The 18770-nt window shown below is 34.5% G+C and overlaps 2 protein-coding genes across 7 annotated transcripts; one reads left to right on the forward strand and one right to left on the reverse strand.

Annotated features, from left to right (window-relative positions):
• Positions 1 to 2027: 2027 nt before the first annotated feature.
• LOC133706043 (naringenin,2-oxoglutarate 3-dioxygenase) lies at positions 2028 to 4292 on the reverse strand. Its single transcript, XM_062131556.1, has 3 exons — positions 3823 to 4292; positions 2683 to 3111; positions 2028 to 2559 (listed from the first exon to the last, which is right to left on the reverse strand). Exons 1-3 carry the CDS (start codon positions 4180 to 4182, stop codon positions 2257 to 2259), a joined length of 1092 nt encoding a protein of 363 aa, XP_061987540.1. The 5' UTR covers positions 4183 to 4292; the 3' UTR covers positions 2028 to 2256.
• Positions 4293 to 12190: 7898 nt separating this feature from the next.
• LOC133704733 (uncharacterized) lies at positions 12191 to 17751 on the forward strand. 6 transcript variants are annotated; one of them, XR_009844114.1, is made up of 3 exons: positions 12191 to 12377; positions 12857 to 14837; positions 16764 to 17751. XR_009844114.1 is itself a non-coding variant. In XM_062129673.1 (2 exons), the coding sequence occupies exon 2, from the start codon at positions 12871 to 12873 to the stop codon at positions 14776 to 14778; it is 1908 nt and encodes a 635-aa protein (XP_061985657.1). In that variant the 5' UTR covers positions 12191 to 12493; positions 12808 to 12870; the 3' UTR covers positions 14779 to 15110. The 6 variants fall into 6 exon arrangements, 5 of the variants coding, with proteins under 5 accessions (XP_061985657.1, XP_061985656.1, XP_061985658.1 ...); XM_062129673.1 differs by lacking the exon at positions 16764 to 17751 and having other exon boundaries at positions 12191 to 12493; positions 12808 to 15110; XM_062129672.1 differs by lacking the exon at positions 16764 to 17751 and having other exon boundaries at positions 12191 to 12493; positions 12857 to 15110.
• Positions 17752 to 18770: the final 1019 nt, after the last annotated feature.

Consider the following 18770-nt stretch of genomic DNA (forward strand, 5'->3'; position numbering starts at 1 on the left):
GTCTTTAAGTTAACGACTTTGTAAGTCGTCAGTGACCTGAAGGGACTCAAACTCGTGATCATTTGAGAACAAACCTAAGATCTGACCAGTTGAGCTACCTCTCAAGATTGCAAAAATCATCTTTCTAATTCTTGAGTTATGTGAGCTGTGTATTGTTAATGACAATAATTGAACTAATTTCTAAGATAACAAGTGTCTAAAGAGATCCGTTTTATTTAATAAACTTGCATTTTGATCCTTTAATTAGAGGAAATTAGATGTAAATTTGACTAACATCATCCCATTCAACTTGACACCAGATAATTGCATGTGGCACCTCCTTTTTAAGCTGGATTTCCTTGATCCAGTGGGGTGTACTCCTCAAATTATAGACTATTGGGCCTCAAGCCCAGAGGCTAGATCCTTGGGTCATAACCCAGTCCTATCAATGCGTCTTTGAGCCCAGAAGGTTCACAAGGACTGCTGCAAGAACTCCTGTCATCCCTTGTCTCAAAGTAGAAAAAAATAGAGATAAACAACTAAAACTAAAAAGAAAAGAAAATCAGAAGGATGCCATCCATACTCTCATTTTCAATATATCCAGCACAGCGAACCCATGGCTAAAAATGAGATCAAGAGCAGGAAGGTTACTGTGTATATTTTTATTGAATAAAGTAATTTATGGAAAATAATAATCTAATATTTCAATGCTCGGAGTGAATAAATGATTTAGTTTTGAGACATACAAACTGTTCCGATAATGTAAAGATTGTGATTCTAAAAAATAGAAAAGAAAAGGGTAAGAGTGACAGAAATTCTTGACCCACTTACTTATATAAATATTTAAATTCCTATTGCTCTCATTATTTTTGTATAGTATTTAAGAAAGTTACATGTTAAATATTTAATCCTTTTTTTTTTAAATAAAAATTACAGCACTATTATTTTATAGTTATATCATAATTACTTTTTATGAAAGGAAAGGATAAGAAGAATCAAAATGAAACTACACACTTAGATGTTTCATTCTATAATCTAACAAAAAAAATATTTAATCTCATTCATGTTTTTTTTTTTTGAAAAATAAGTATTTTTAATATCATGTTAAAGAATTTTATTTCATTTTACTAGTTTCGTGCACATTATGTTAGGATGTTTTGAGAGACTGCTTATTGTCCTAGGTCTCGGGTATATTATATTAGGCTTTGACATGGTATCAGAGCCTTGATGACCAAGTGGTCACGAGTTCGAATCTCACCATTCCCATTTATTTGATAAAAATTAAACACAAGGTATTATGGGCCTGTGCAAGTTTCAAGCCCAAAAGGGCTTTCACTTGAGGGGGTGTGTTAGAGAATAATATAAATCATATCCTGGGACCTCACCTAATAGCTTAAGCTTTTGGGTTGAGATGGTTCTTTGATATATTATTGGATCTAATTTTCTCAATGTTGGACGGTTTGTTTTTGTTTTTATCCAAGTAAAATTAGATTTCATCTAACCTTAAAAAACATAGTTTAACTGGTTAGATTTTAAATTTGTTTTTTAGAAATTACCAATTTGAGTTTTACAAACCTTAGGGCCACTAAAAAATTATATGGTCGTTAACTTTATGTCTCGTGAAATTTATCAAAATACACACAAACTGACCAAACATTCACGTTAATCTAAAAAAAAATAGATTTCATTCTCTGTGTTTTGGGTTCTATGTCTACTTCTCTTTCAAATAGCCATAGATTTCATGAACTACAATAAAAAAAAAAAAATGCAAGAGCAGTAACTTAGAGATATCGTTTCTTTGGCTCTTATTTTTGCAGCATGAATTGTGCTATGGGCAGCTGGTTAGCATAGGACTGAAGCCTGCATCTTTCCGATAGATTCATCGTTAAAGTTGGGGAATACTAATATTCTCTTTTGGTTCATCCTCAATGGGAATAGATTTGTGAATTTGAAATTTGGAAACTATAGATTTGATCTCTATCGAACATGGTCCGTCTGAGATTTTATTGAATGAAGAAGGTAAAAGGAGTATTTTCATAATTCCATGATACAGCTAAAAGCTCTGAAAGATATTTTAGAACAAAAGAACCCTGGCCCTGGGCAACAAATTAAAGACTTCCAAGGTGGTGGAGAAATTATTTTTTAACTATAAGAAGCAAGGTTTACTCTTAGATAACCCACAGACTCAACACATTTTCACCGTCAAACTAAACAGACACCAATGACAGACAGAGTAAAAGACGGCCAGCACATAAAGACTCGACAACAATGACATTTTCAAGCAAGGATTTCCTCAATGGGCTTAGTTTCTAATTTGGCTGTCTTCAAATCTCTCAGCTGCTGCTCCTTAGCCAACTTCTTTTTCTTAGCTATCTCAATGTCCTTGCTCATCTTCCTCCTATACATCTCAGCAAATGTTATTGGCTCGTCTAGCACCGACTTCTCTCCCTCTCTAATCTTGAGAGGGTACACTGTAGCATCTGGTGCTGGGTTCTGGAATGTGGCTATGGACAACCTGCTAGAGTTTGAGTTCACCACAGCTTGGTGGTCTGCGTTCCTGAATCTTCCATTGCTAAGATACTGCCTCACAAAGATAGCATTTAGTTTTAGTACAATTAATTACGGGTAGTAGTGCTGGTATTTAACCCAGCTCAATATTCACGTCAATTTCATTAACAAGAAATATTTTAGTTTCATACTCACATGACCATGGTCTCCGAGATTGACCACAAAAGCACCTTCAACAGGTTGAACGGTGATCCAAGTCTTTCCGTTATCTCTAGTGGCCTGAAGACCACCAACGGTGTCCTGGAGCAAGAGGGTGATGGTGCCGGGATCAGTATGGCGTTTGAGTCCAAGTGTAAGGTCTGGTTGTGGACATTTTGGATAGAAATTGACCACCACCTTTTGGTCCATGTCAACACAAGCCTTAGTTAAGGCCTCTGTTTCTAATCCCATTGCCTCTGATAAGACCCCAAGAAGCTTGCAAGCAAGTTCCATTAGCTTCTTACTGTATTCCTCGGTCACTGCTTTCCATGCCTCTGGCTTGTCAGGCCACCTTGAATAGTCTCTGGTGCGAATTGGGTACGAGAAGAAGGTCACTATTTCACGCCAGTCTTGAACTGCCTCTCCCTGTTTTATAAAGATCATAAATCAGGATATTGATTTAATATTAGTACTGTCTACTATCTTCAAAGCATCAAGTACGTACTTGATGATATTGATTCCTAAAGTGAGGCATTGTACTTAATTTTAATTTACTCACTCTATCTCATTAAGAAAAAAAACCCAAAAATAAAAGTCTTAGCTCCACCATGGGTGCTGACAGTCAGTTAAATTACAACTATTCCCTTGTTGACGTTGTAGTCTTGAGGTATAATTTCGTTTCCATGTAAGGACAGAATACACATTCATATTGCGGGGAAGAGGAATTCCTGAACCAAAATAGTGGCTTTCTTGATCTTGCGTAATCAAGAAATGATTTACTAGCAAAACTGGATATATTAGGTATTGCTCCAGTCAATTCTGTCGTGCCATGCCTAATAATTCATGGTTTAGTTTTTCCAGTTTCTAAGAATCCGAATTAATTTTTCTTTTAAGTTTCTAATCAAGATTATATAATAAAAAAAACTCACAAAAATTGTTTAATTATTTCACACAAGTTTTTATGAATATTTTAAATAATTTGATTGATTTGCTTGCTACTTGTTGCCTAGGCATGGTATATTTTTTGAGTTGGAAACATGTATTTCTCATTTGGAAAAAGATCACTCCGGTAGGGAATTTAACAGTAAAGGTCTGTAATTGTTAAATTTAGAAAACAAAACGTAAAAGAAGTTATACCTGTAAATGGCTGGAGACAATGAAGCCACCCTTTTTGCCACCAGACATATCAAATCGAAGCTTCTCTTCCGGTGGCAAAGCAAAAAACTCTTTAGCAAGAGTTGTCATTTCAGACACCAGCTTAGCATCAACCCCATGATCAACAATTTGAAAAACTCCCCATTCCTCACATGCCTCCACGATCTTGTTGCATATTTCAGCTCTCTTTTCACCACCATCATCAATCCCAGCTATTGAAATGACAGGGATTTCATTGCTGAATTGGTTATATGCCACTTTCGGACGTTCATCTTCGTCCCGAACAAAGCTTGCTTGGAGGGTTTTCTCTTCTGCCAGAGCTGTGAGGGTAGAAGGGGACATCGTTTTCGGCTTGATTTTAGGTCGAAGACTTGAGTGCTTGAACTGGTTGTGTTTTTCTCCGAGCTCTTATAAAAGCAAAAAATGGGGATGCAAATGCCGGTATTTGACTACCCTGATTAGAGAGTGCCTATGTTGCGTGTGTATTTAACTAAATATAATAGGGGATGCTGGCGTGTGCCAACTACCTCTCCTTAGCTCCTAAGCTCGTGAGGGAGCGAGGTTGTTCAGAGTTACCAAACTTTTAATTTTTCGTTTTCTTTAGAGTGTGGTAGTTGATTTTCGTTTTCAAGATTTGGGTAAATTATGAATGAATGGTTAAGTAATTATTTCAGGGAATGGGATCATATGTGGTTCTATGTCCATACTTGTATTCGATTTTTACTAGGTATAGCTGGTTTCATCTGCGGACTTGTCCTTGAAGATCGTCTTGGTGCTGATGTGTCTACCCACAAGGGTCTTGGGGTCTTCCTTGTTCTTAGATGCCTTTTCAGGTCAGGAAAATCTCAGTACATAATTACTGGATCGATCATGTAATTCAATTGATATGAGTTGTTAAATTCCAAATTTATACCTTTTATTTGTTAGCAAAGGAAAAAAAGTTAATTGAATATCAAAAGTCTCTGTCTGATTGTGACCTGTATTTTAATATATACTAGCATAATAGCTCTCGGTTCGTAGCGGACCAATAATATTTTTTTCTTCAAATGTTAAAAAATAAAAAGTATGGAGAATTTTTTAAGTATCTTAAGTCGGATGACCAATCATTACACAACACTTATGGGTTCTATTGGGAGCATAACCTAATGTTGATGGGTCCAGATGCTAGCAGGACCCATCGCTATTGGGTGTTGATGAGGCCGGTCCCAAAGTTATTGGGTCCGGCTGGGCAACTTGACCCAAAGTTATTGGGTGTTGCTTAGGGCAGGACCCAATGCTATTGGGTCCTGCTATTGGATCTCGCTGCGTAACCAGACCCAATATTTTTGGGTGTGGTTGCGGAGCCAGACCTAATATCATTAGATTTGGTGGAAAAGTGATACCCAATAAAATTGGGTCTGGTTGCGGAGTCAGAATGGGTCCGGCTAAGGCCAGACCGAAAGTTATTGGGTCTTGCTATGCAGTTGGACCCAAAGCTATTTTGCGTTGTGCTGAGGGCATGACCTAACACCATTGGATTCTGTTAGATAATCGGGCCCAAAGTTATGGGGTTTTGGTTGACAGCTGAACCCAAAGCTATTATATCCTGTTGATGACAGAATCCAACTCTAATGGGTTCCGCTAGGGGTAGGACTCAACTTTGACAGGTCTTGTTGGGCGGGGGAGGGGGGCTAAATAAGAGAAATAGAAAAAAATCTAAAGAGAAAAACAAATAAAATTGACAATATCTAGACCTAATAAACATGGGTCTGGCTCCAGAGCCAAACCCAACAATAGGACCCAGCGTTGATGGGTCTTGCTAGGCAGCTGAACCCAAAGTTATTTTGGATCCTGCTGGGGGGCAAGATCCAAAGCTATTAGGTCCTGTTGGGCAGCTGGACTTAAAGCTACCGAGTCTTGTTGGTAGAAGAACCTAATACTATTGGGTCTTGTTAGGGGTATGACCTATCACTATTGGAATCTTTTGGAAGTAATCTGGATCTGGCTTGGAAGCCAGACTCAACAGCTTTTGGCATAAAAAATAGAAAAGACAACATCCCCAACAATAATTTTTGACTAAACACTACAAAGACAACCCCTTCATAGGTGCTATAGTGCCATCTACAATGCAAATACTTTATCTACAATGCAAATACTTTATGATTACAATGTCATCCACAATGCAATGAGTTTGTATCCATAATATATATACAGTGTTTTTTCCACGTGTTTTAATAAAATATATAATATAATAGGTGATGGTATTTTTGGCTTGACCAGACAAGTCGTTAAAAGTAAGAAAGTATTGGGATTGGTATCACTACAGTGTGGGGAGGATTTTGATTATATTTGTAGTAGCAAATGTCTTTTATGGAATCCATTTAGGTGAAAAGGGACGTGAATGGAATGGAGGCTACGGAGTTGTTTTTGCTATCTTGTTTGTAATTGCTCTTATTTTGGAGGTAAGAATGTGGATGAGAAAATTAATTTCTTACACGGATAGGAAAATGAATGAATGCAGATGTACGTTTTAAGAATTTGAAAATGCATTATAAATATTATTTTAGAGAGATGATCAATTTTTTTTTTAAAAAAAAGAGATATAGAAAAAAAATGAAAATTATTGAGAAAATAGACTATATTTGTTTCCCGAAATTCCAAACTTTCTTGTATTTGTTTGTCATTAGAAAAGTTGGTCAACGGAAAACACTTTCCAGTCAAATGAAAATTTAGCTTGGTTTTTAAAAAAATGTTTTCCTAAAAAATTTAGGCCGAAAACACTTTTTGGAAGTTGTAAAAAATTTAGAAATGTCACATTATATGCTGTTTATATCAAATTTGGTCCTCAAACTTTTGATTGTTATATATATTTTGTTTTGAATATTTATTTTTCAATTTCATCTCTTAAAATTTAATTTTTATATTAACTTTGGTCCTCATTTTTATAATTGTTATTTGTTTTCTCTTATTATTTTTTTATTGAAATTTTTTATGTATCAAATTTGGTCCTCATTCTTTTGATTATTACTTATTTTATTTGAAATAATTTATGAAATTTTAATTATTATTATTTTAATTTCTTCATCTTTCATTTTTTTTATTTTTTAGATTTAATCTCTATTATTTTGATTATTATTTATTTTATTTGAGATAATTTATGAAATTATTTTTTTTTCAATTTCATTCTCATTCAACTTTTTAATTTATAAGATTTGTTCCTCATTATTTTAATAAACTTGAGAAAAATAAAACATTAATAAGTTATTTTCCAGCTTATTTTTCATGACATAACCAAATACTGGAAAGTGTTTTTCAATTTATTTTTTATTACACTGTCAAATATCAGAAAATAATTTATTTTTTAAAAATTTACTTTTCTATAATTCACTTTTCAAAAATAAAATATTTTCCAGCAAATAATCGCTTCTCTTGATTCAGTTTCATTCGGGTACTGTGCATCTGATGCCGGAAAAAATAGATGTATGATTGATGGAATCACTATTTATGATTGTTTAGCAACTTTGAGCGATTCATAGGCGTTGACTATAAGTTCATGTACAGGAAGGAGTTCGGAGATGTTCTATTAAGCATTTTGTGCTTACGATTTTACACCTCCTATTTTTCCTTTTTCGAGTGATGTGATGGCATGTGATATAATTATTATTTTTATTTAAAATATATTAAAATATTTATTTTTTAAAAAATATTTTTAATATTAACATGTTAAAATCATAAAAATACTATAAAATATTAATTTAATGTTTTGTTAAAAAAAAGTTTTTTTAAAAAAAAACATAAAAACAAACTCCCAAACACACTCTAATTTCAACAACAACAAAAAAATGTTTTTTTTACTTCCTTCTGTTTAGTTGCACAATTTGGTTTTGATCTTATTTAGTTATTTGCACTAATTTCTAGACGTTGGGATCTGTATATTTTTGCGCAAGGGAGACCCTTTTAAATATTTATAAAATAAAAGTTGGAGTAATAACCCTGTTAATTTAAATGTAAGTGACATGTCATCAAATGACGAAACAAGTAATGGAAGGTGGATGGAAATACTTGATTGAAAATTTTAAAAGGAAGGTATATTCAATGAAAAAAAAATTAAAATTCATGTACTCAATTAAAAAAATCTGTAGAATTGGTTTATTAATAGTGCAATTATTCCGATTTAGAAAATACAATAAACAAAATTCTGCTAGGAAAAAAGTTACTATCTAATTTTTTATTATATCCAAATATTATATTATTATATCAATATTTTTTATAATATTTTTTTATATCATTTTTGCTAGTACATGTTTTTTTCTTTATTTTTAATTTATTAGTACAATTAAATAAATATTGAATACAATTTATTATATGATAATAATAAAGATATACAAAACAATCTTAATTGTATTTTTGTTAGATAAATTAAGCATTATCTATCACATCCATATGATAAATATATTTAAGATAATATTTGATTATTGTTATGGAATAAAAAATATAAAGATGATGAAAATAAAAAAAAACAAGATAAAGAAAAAGATAAAGATAGAATTTTGTTTGATAGAATTTTGTTTGATAATGGTCTGCAAGATAAAGTAATTGTTTTTAAATCTAATTTAGTTATGGTAGATAAAATAAAATATAATATAATAAAAAAATCTATTTTATCCTTGATATATATTATTGTCCAACTTACTTGTTTAAGAAAAATAATTAAATATTTGTTTACTTTATTTTTTAAAATGTTGAATTTAATAATATTATAATAACTATAGTTATAAAATTAAGATTTGTTTGATAGATTGATTCGGAACAGGGTTGATCCAGGATCTAGATTGCTCTAGGTTTAAGAAAAAATAGACTCGGGATTGACTCAACTTGACATAATAAAAAACCTCGGTCAACCCATGATAAAACATGGGTAAAAAATCCATTGAGATTTTTTTAAATTCTTTTTGGTCAAAACAATGGTGCTTCGCTTATTTATTGTTTTTTTAGGTTAACAAGATTGACCCTCCTGACACGTGACCTAAACCTTATCTTAGATCAACTTTTAAGTTGAGTTTTAAAACTATGATAATAGCACTTGTATCCATACATTGACTCGAGTCAATTCATCTTAACCCTCTCAACTCGTGATCTGGGCCTTGCTTTTGTCGACTCTTAAGTTGAGTTTTAAAACTATGATAATAAAATTTTTATCTTTATATTCCCGGGTCAAACCGGGTTGATCCTCACAATTCATGACTCGGACCTTGCCCTAAATTGACCTTCCAATTGAGTTTTAAAATTATAATAATAATATTTTTTATCCATATGTTGCTCGGGTCAACCTAGGTTGACCCTCCTAACTCATGAATCGAGTCTTATCCCATGTCAACCCCTGACTCAGGTTTTGAGACTATGATAATATATTTTTTTATGTTAACCTGTGTCAATGGTCAACCTCACTCGTGACATGGGCCTTGTCTCGGGTTGACCTCTAAATTGAGTTTTAAAATTATAATAATAATCATTTTTATTCTTACGTCGACTCGGGTTAACCGGGTCAACTTGACATGTGACCTAGACTTTACCCCAGAACGACCCTGAGTTGAGTTTTAAAACTATGATAATAATTATTTTTATCCTTACATGTCTTAGTTAGATATTTTTTAATTGAAAGTTTTTTACAATAATATTTTATAAATAAAAAATAATAATTATTGTCTCTAGATATATGTCATCTCTATACCTCATGTTTTGGGAGCATAAAAATCTACATCAAAATTAATTCATAAACATATTTTTTTTTTATTTTTGTTTCTTTAACCAAACATTTTTTATATTTACTATCTCCGTCTTTTCTGTAAAAAAAAAAAAAGTAATCAAGAGTTACATATATATATATATATATATATAAGGCCTAAAGTTCTTAGGAGGAGTTTGATATAGCTTTTACTTTTAAATACTTTTCAAAAATGTTTTTGTTTTGAAAAAACATTAAATTGATTTGTTTAATGTTTTTTAATGGTTTTGATGTACTTATATAAAAAATAAAATAAAAATTATTTTGATACATTAAAAAAAAACTAGAAAGGAGTGGTGAATTCACTATTCCATTAGACATATTTTACTGTGGAAGGGAATAGTGAATTTACCTCTTTACCCTTTTTAAAAAAACTTTGGTTGGAGGTTGAGGACATAATTGTCTTTTCAATTAGGGAATTTCGGCATTTTAAAATTGATTAAGGATAAGCCATGTATTTACTTTAAATTTGCATATTAAATTATCATAAATACCCTCAAGATTAATGCATTGTTTAGTGTCATTAAGAGGTAGATTTGTATTTTAACTTATAAAATGCACAATAAAATAATCAATTTAACCTTGTATACTAGTTTGGCTGGCTAGGAGAGGTGTTTTCGTCTTATTCTTTTTATTTGCACAATAAAAATACCTCTTTGCCCATGTGTTTTTATTTTTTATGCCTTAGACCTGATTGTTTTTTGGATATTGTACTATTAGTTTTTTATTGTTACTGGATGAAGTGAGGGTTAGTTTTGTCATTTAAAAAAATAAAGGGATTTATTTTAAAAAAGGTTGGCGGTTGTCAACATGTCAGCTGCTTTGCTGTCTCTGGACAACATGCGCGGTTGATTTTGGAAACAAAAAATTTCATTTTGGGGTGTCATTAAATTCATCTCGGTGTCTTCTCCAAGTCGGAGCTCCAGTTTGACTTAGGCAACCATTTCTTCTCTTCTTCTTTTTCCCTTATCTCTCCCTCGATTCTTGCGCCTTACCTTGCAATTTTTCAAACCAGCCCTTTAATTTTTCTTTGTTTTTTTATTTTATCTCTGATATTTTGGTTGATATTTTTTTTATTTCAAATAACTTATAAAAAATAAAATTTGTTTCAATTTCAATTTCATTTGATTTTTTTACTTCTCTTTGTTTTTTATTTTGTCCCTAATCTTTTGGTTGATATTTCTTTTATTTTGAAATAACTCGTGAAAATTGAAGTTTTTTCAGTTTTATCCTCATTTGTTTTTTAAATTTGTCTGATTTAGTCTTGTTATTTTAATTATTATTTATGTCATATGAGATAATTTTTATAGTGTAACTTTTTGACGATTTCACCCTTGATTATTGTTTTTCCTATCAAATTTTATCTTTATTCTTTTGATTTTTTTTTTGCTTTGCTAAATTTTTTGTTTTGTATTTTTTTATACTTAATTACATCCTTTAACATCGAGTTGATTTGAACTTGAGCTTCTTGGCTAATCTCATTTTAAAATTTCCTGGATTCTAGTGTGGAAAATTAAGTCAGGGTTGCGTTTTCTTTTTGTCATTCTCTTAAGCTAGTGGTTTTGGTTTTTTTTTAGTTTATTGGAGATTAAGCTCTGTGTTTTTTTATTCGCTGTTTACATCTTTTGTTTTTTTATCTGGTTGAGTTATCTGGTGTCTTTTTATGTTTCATTCTTTGTTAGATATATTTTATCGGAATATTTTTTTTAATAATTAAACAGAATTGATTGATTGAATAGAAAAGAATACTCACTTCACTGTGTTTTTTTTTATTTGCTTTTACAAGACATTGCTCTAATGAACTATGTAACTTTTTTTCAATGTCATCTTGCAGCTCTTTATAGTAGAGTTTGAACCAACTCATAAAGCTTTTTTAGTTGTAAGTAATGTCCACAGTAGAGTGGCAATTGATTTTCAATGATTTTTTTTTTGTCCTTACATGTATAATATCAATGACTTATTTTTTTATTTATTATTGCCAAGTGTTTTTTTACTGTTGTTTTTGATTTAAATCAAATTAATAATTTAATCAATTTTATTTGACATAGACAAGTTAATAACTTAAATATCAAGCTTTTTTTAAAAAAAACATTATTGACCCGTGATGTAAGGGTGGATATTTAGAGCGTGTTGGCAGTGTGGTTGCGGGTGCTTTTCAAATAATTTTTCTTGCCAAAATACATGCCAATGATGTTTTTTTATTTTTTAAAAATCATTTTTGACATCAGCACATCAAAACGATCCAAAACATACAAACCATATTAAATTTTAACAAAAAAAATTTAAATTTTTTGGAAACGCAGCCGCAACCGCGTTCCCAAACGTAGCCTTAGTCGAATTAATCTTCCATTCATGGTGGGATGAGCTATCTAACTATTTTATGAAAAGGTAAAAAAAAGGTACCAATGAAAATGAATTTTGTTTTATTATTTTTATTGTGATAATATTTTTTTTACTGTAAATTTGTGTTTGTAATTAGTCACTAACCTTTGTAATTTTTATCCAAGAAGAAGAAAAGAGTTAATAACAAAAAAAAAAAAAAACATGATGATAAATTAATTTGGATTTACGAAAGAAGTAGTCATTAGATTATTATTATTATTATTATCTCTTGGGTTAACACAATTCTCTAAACAGCTTACAAAGGCGGAAGCGATCGGAGAAAACACAAAAAAGAAGAGACAAGAGAAGAGAAAACTTACAACCGTAGCTGAGAGAGAGAGAGAGAGGCCCGAGTGCTGGTCTGCTACAAAGATAAAGCAGAAAATCTCCAGTAAGAGAAGCGAATCGTTGATATTTCTATTGGGTTTTGTTTTCCTTCTTGCACAGCTGCTAGTCGGTTGTTATTATCTGCTTTGCTGCGCGGCTTTGTTTTCTTGCTGAAACTAGGTTTGCGAACTCACTCACTGTTTAATCTGTTATTAATCATCTCTATGTTCGATTTTCTAATTATTTCTCGAATCTTGGAAAGGGGTATTTTTAGGTTTTGTGATTTTTAGTTCTATTCATGGTAATGGGTATCTGATTCCTGTCATGTTTTTCAAGATACCTAGGTTTAAGTACTAAGATTTACGTGCTGTTGGCTATTTAACGACATGGGTACTAAGAAGTTTGCTGCTTTGCTACTTCTGTGCTATGTAGTGCTTTGCTTTTTCCATGAAGATCTAATATAGGTGTTGTTGCTATTTTGTTTATTTATATAGGTGGAGATAAGGGGTTTTGTTTAAAAAGTATATGTTTTGTTGAATCTAGTGGCTGGTGAGCAAATGGATTACGAAGAAGAGGAGAAGATGCAATATCAGGGAAGTGGTGCCATTCCTGCGCTTGCAGAGGAAGAGATGGGAGAAGATGATGAGTATGACGATCTATACAATGATGTCAATGTTGGGGAGAATTTCTTGCAGATGCATGGTTCGGAAGCGCCAGCTCCACCTGCTACAGCGGGGAATGGAGGATTCCAAACTCGAAATGCTCATGAATCAAGAGTTGAAACTGGGGGTTCACAAGCACTTGCTATCACTGGGGGTGGGCCTGCAGTTGAAGGGATATATTCTAATTCTAAGGCTCATTTTCCAGAGCAGAAGCAGGTGGCAGTTGCTGTTGAAGCACAGGATGTAGGGCCTGTTGATGGATCTTCTGTTGCTCAGAAAGGGAGGGTTATAGAGATGAATGATGTTCAAGTGCGAAACATGGGATTTCAGAAATCAACACCAGTGCCCCCAGGTATCGGGGTTGATCCTTCTGATATGAGTAGAAAAAATGCTAACGAGCCTGAACCTTTGCCAATTACTGGCAGTGCAGGTCCTCGAGGTGCTCCACTGATGCAAGTTAATCAAATGCATATGAGTGCAGATGTTAATCGCCCTGTGGTTAATGAAAATCAGGTCCGGCCACCTATAGAGAATGGTTCTACCACGCTTTATGTTGGAGAATTACATTGGTGGACCACTGATGCAGAGCTTGAAAGTTTTGCATCTCAATTTGGAAGGGTCAAAGAGATTAAATTCTTTGATGAGAGGGCTAGTGGTAAGTCTAAAGGCTATTGCCAAGTTGACTTCTATGAAGCAGCTGCTGCAGCAGCATGCAAAGAGGGAATGAATGGTCATGTTTTCAATGGACGACCTTGTGTTGTGGCTTTTGCTTCTCCACAAACACTAAAGCAGATGGGGGCTTCTTACATGAACAAAACCCAGGGTCAGCCTCAGACTCAGTCTCAAGGAAGGGGGTCTATGAATGATGGTGCGGGAAGAGGTGGTAATGCGAACTTTCAAAGTGGAGATGGAGGAAGGAACTATGGAAGAGGTGCTTGGGGAAGGGGTGGGCAGGGAATTCTCAACCGAGGACCTGGGGGTGGACCAATGAGGGGAAGAGGTGCCATGGGTCCCAAAAACATGGCTGGGAATGTTGCCGGAGTTGGAAGCGGTGCCAATGGTGGAGGGTATGGACAAGGCCTTGCAGGTCCTGCATTTGGTGGGCCTGCCGGTGGAATGATGCCTCCCCAAGGTATGATGGGTGCTGGATTTGATCCACTATACATGGGACGAGGGGGTGGTTATGGGGGTTTTGCTGGTCCTGGTTTTCCTGGCATGCTTCCTTCATTTCCTGCTGTTAATTCAATGGGACTTGCTGGGGTGGCTCCACATGTCAACCCAGCTTTCTTTGCCCGAGGAATGGCACCTAATGGGATGGGAATGATGGTTTCCTCTGGAATGGAAGGACCGAATCCAGGAATGTGGTCTGACACAAGCATGGGAGGATGGGGAGAAGAGCATGGTAGAAGGACAAGGGAGTCAAGTTATGATGGCGATGAGGGTGCTTCTGAATATGGATTTGGAGAGGGGAACCATGAGAAGGGAGCTCGGTCAAGCGGTGCCTCTAGAGAAAAGGAACGGGGTTCTGAGCGTGACTGGTCGGGTAATTCTGATAGGCGTCACCGTGATGAGAGGGAACAAGACTGGGACAGGCCAGAAAGGGAGCACAGGTACAAGGAAGAGAAAGATAGTTACCGTGGCCATCGGCAAAGGGAGCGTGACTCGGGTTATGAGGATGATCGGGATAGAGGGCACTCTTCTTCAAGAGCTCGGAGCAGATCCCGTGCGGCTCCAGAAGAAGATTACAGGTCTCGAACAAGGGATGTAGACTATGGCAAGAGGAGACGCCTACCATCAGAGTGACAACACTATGCTATTCATCCTCCTAAGATGGTGCAGAGGGTGTCTTCTTGGGAGAGGAAGTAAGTTCTACTTGTTTGGATTGGGAGGGGAGAATAGCTAATCTCTTACTTCGTTACTGCATTACCTGAACTTTATTAGCTGAACACCTGAAACTTAGTATTTATGTGCTTTAAAACATTAATAGTAACTGTTTGTAGGATGGCTAATGTGGATATTCCTTGTGGGGTTGGACTAAAATATCCCACAGCTGAGCATCCCATTGGGTTTATGTCTTTCCTGAATCTTCTGTTTGAGTGCTTGTTGTCTTGATATGCATGAAACTTTCTTCTCTATGGGATTGTTTTAGATGATGGCTAGCATGCTGTCTATCATTTTGATATTTTTTTTGTTGCTTATGTGAAAGCTTCAGGCTTTGCTAGATGTCTATAATAGTGCAAAGTTAAGAGTGCCATGATTCAGCACTATTCACTTCAAAGTTTTTGCTGGCGGATTTTTTATTCACAGTTAGTAGACATTACATCACTGCTTATTTTTTAAGCCTCTGGCCATGAATTTGGCATGATTTATGGGCCATCTTCTGTTTTTCAAGTAGCTAGATTATATCTCATGTTTTTCAAACTTGCTTGTGGTTATTCACTTCATTGCATCAATTCTTTTTCTAGTATTATTTTGTGTAGTGGTGTCATCATTGATGGTTGCTAGCATGGGCTTTGGAAAACATTTTACCTTTGATGTCGAATGTTGATCTCTGCACACTGCTAATTTACCTGCCTTAAGAAACAGCCCATCTGCATGGTCCTCTCATTACCTCTTTATTCTTTGTCCAGAACCTTTTTGTAGTATTTTTGAAGAGGAAAGAGGGTCAATGTTGAATCTATTCTTTTCAAGCTTATTGTATGCTGTCTCTTTAAGTTCAACAACTTAGGAAAAACAAGTCATGTGAATATTCGATGTTCTAGCTGTGGAAGATAGACCATTGGTAGTTACAAGCCTGTTGATGTTTGTTGCTCTCATTTTAGGTTCAATTTAGTAAGTAGTAACAGTAATGGTGTTTCTACCTATTGCTATTTTTTTTTTGCTCAACACATATTGGGTAAGTGAATTACTAGCTTTTTCTTGGCATTTAAGTTTCAACTATAGGTTGTAATGGATTGCTATGATGGTCATTTTCAAGACTTAAATTTTGAGCTTAACATTTTTTTGTGTACATTTAGGGTTGCAAAACTTCTCATTTCGGTGTTCTTGGTTTTGATATGCTTTCAAGCCTTTCATTGAGGGTTCGATTGCATTGATTCATTCTGCTGTTTCTTCTTCCTTTTAGATACTCTTTCATTTTTTCTTATTTCTCATTGAAGTTTCCATAAGAAAATTTTGGGTAGCAATGTAATGTAATGGAAGAAGGAAACAATAGCTATTTCCTTAATTACACATTCATTCTTCCATTGCGTTGCATTATGTTATCTCGCATTCAACCAAGCCTATCATAATTTCTTCAGTTTATGGTTACTGTTTCAAACTGTGACCGCATGCCGAATATTAAACTGCTCCTTAGGATAGTAGTTCTGCATATGGAAATATGTTTACCAATACAACAATTGTAATCCTGATCCCCATGTACCTCTTCTGGTTGAGGCTTATTTATCTCTGTTTTAATGTACTTGATTTGTTTTCATATTTACCTTTGTAGTTCTGATTTGTTCAACTTACAACTGTACGAAATTGGCAGATTTGGTTGTTTAATCTAAACACTACAATAGTGCATGAATAATTTTGTCTTTGTCTGTCATAGAAGTCTGACATAGGATAGGGCGGTGAAAAATTGGACTAGGGAACAGTTGAATTTGATTGATTTGCTTCAGAATATGCAATGCTCATTCTAATATATTTGGGTGGTAGAGGTAAATTCTATAGTGGTGTCTTTTGACTCATTAATTTCTTTTAACATGCCTATTGACATAAGGGTTCTGCCTTTATCATCCATCCAGGGAGTGGACTGGGCAACTCTCTGTTTTCATGATTGATCAATTTGTGATGTCTGGGGAAGATGTGTTAGATTGAGCAGCTTCATTGGTTCCTTCCATAATGGTTTTCGACTGCAAAGTTTGCAAAAGAAGCCTTGATATTTTTGGCTCTCTTTCTTTCCTCAAGCATCATTTAGGAATCTTCAAATAATGCTCCCGCGATAATATGTTTAGAATGAGTTGTATTTGTGGAGCTGTAGAATATAGTATGGGATGTCTGTGACAAGTTTTGGGATGTGAGCATCATGTTTATATTTTGTAAATCACTAGACACCACTCCCTTCTGTAAATGAATATATGTATTAGGTCCATAGCATAGCCTCCTCACTTGTTTATTAGACCATAGCTCTTCTTTGAGCTTGTAAAAAGCCTTGTACTGATGATGAGGCTCTTTTTTGTACATATTTGATTGCCTGCAATTCGTCATCCTATCTGATGTCAGAAGGGTCAGAGATGAGCTAAGGCTGTATAATGATGAGTAGCCATTTCCACTGTAACAAAGTAGAATCTAGCTTTTTCCCCCCCGGAATTGAGTTTATGTCATCAGTTCCTTGTATATTGTAGTTCTGATGAATCTTTTGTTGTATATACCCTTCTTTTCTGGTTTTTCATTAGGATGTAGAGTTTTTCATAAGATGTTTATTAGATTTTCGGTCTTCAATATTCTTGTAATTTGTATACAAGGACAGGCACAGATCTTGAAGGTGCACACTCAGTGTTTTGATGCGTACTGGTTTCCTGACCTGGAAAATTGCCACAGCTGTATCAACTATGCTGTTGTAGGCTTCTTGTAATTTTTCTGGTCCCTTTTATGCACTTCCTTCACCTTTTGTTTTTCTGTTCATGATAGTATGTAATGATTTGTTTTTATATCAACTGCACAGCCGTGGTTGTAAATTTGATATCATTTTGGATTGGGCTTTATTATTGAATGCTTGATCTGTTTAGTGCAGTTGTTTCATTTAGGAATTTTACATGTGATATGGGGTAGTTTTGTGGGGAGAGGAAAAGGGGATAACTGGATTGGCATCCATTCTCTCCTTTGCAATTTTATGCTATTGATGGAAGATTGCGGATAAGTCGGTCTGTAAGGCTTTAAGATGATGTTATGTTAAGCCTTTTCTCAATGAAATTCTCATACCCTACCGTTACACATCTTTCCTTAAACTTCTACAAGTTTTGTTTCTTCGGTATTCCTGCAGTTCATTTGCGCAGTTTACTTTTCTTCCTGCAGCTTTGCATAAAAAAATCTTTGACGTTTCCCAGTTGCTCAAAGTGTTGGGGCATTTTGTTGGAATTTTTTGTTAGTATTTCGGTCATCAAACGTGTCCAGTGCAAGTATTATCTTAGGCTAGTATTGTTCTGAGTGGAAATTTATACCAAACGATAGCCGCATGCATTTGTTTGAACAGTTGATTCTTTTCTGCCTTTTGTTTTGCTGTGGGTGGAGAAAGAGTTACCTGGAGAGTTGAGCTTTGTTCTGTGCAAAAACTGAGAGGAGCATTGCCATATTGCTGTGCATTCCCTTTCCACGCACTTTTGTGTTTGGAGGTAGTTTTGCCTGTTCTCTGAAAATTTAATCTATTTTCCTCGCGTGCCTGGATGCATCTGTGCTTTTCCTTTTGCGTTTTAGCCAAGGCTAACACCTTTTCTTTTCTTTTCTTTTCTTTTCTTTTTTTCCATGTTTGGTTTGTGCCAGATTTATTGTTATTACAATTTAGAAATATTGTACATCGTGTTCTCTTAAAATATCCTTCCATTTGCTAGATGGTACCCAGCCATCTGATCCTTCTATCACCTTGAAGCCGACGCCTGGTCTTTTCTTGCCTTAGTCACTTGCAGTTAGGTTCTGACCCGATGAACATCTTGTAACCAATGCCTAGTCCTTTCCGGGGTTTGCAATAATGATCGTACATCCTCGCTTAAAATTAGGTATGAAATTCGCTTTCGGTCCAGCCAAGGAGTAGTCAC

The sequence above is a fragment of the Populus nigra genome, chromosome 10, assembly GCF_951802175.1.
Source record: "Populus nigra chromosome 10, ddPopNigr1.1, whole genome shotgun sequence".
Classification (NCBI taxonomy): Eukaryota; Viridiplantae; Streptophyta; class Magnoliopsida; order Malpighiales; family Salicaceae; genus Populus; species Populus nigra.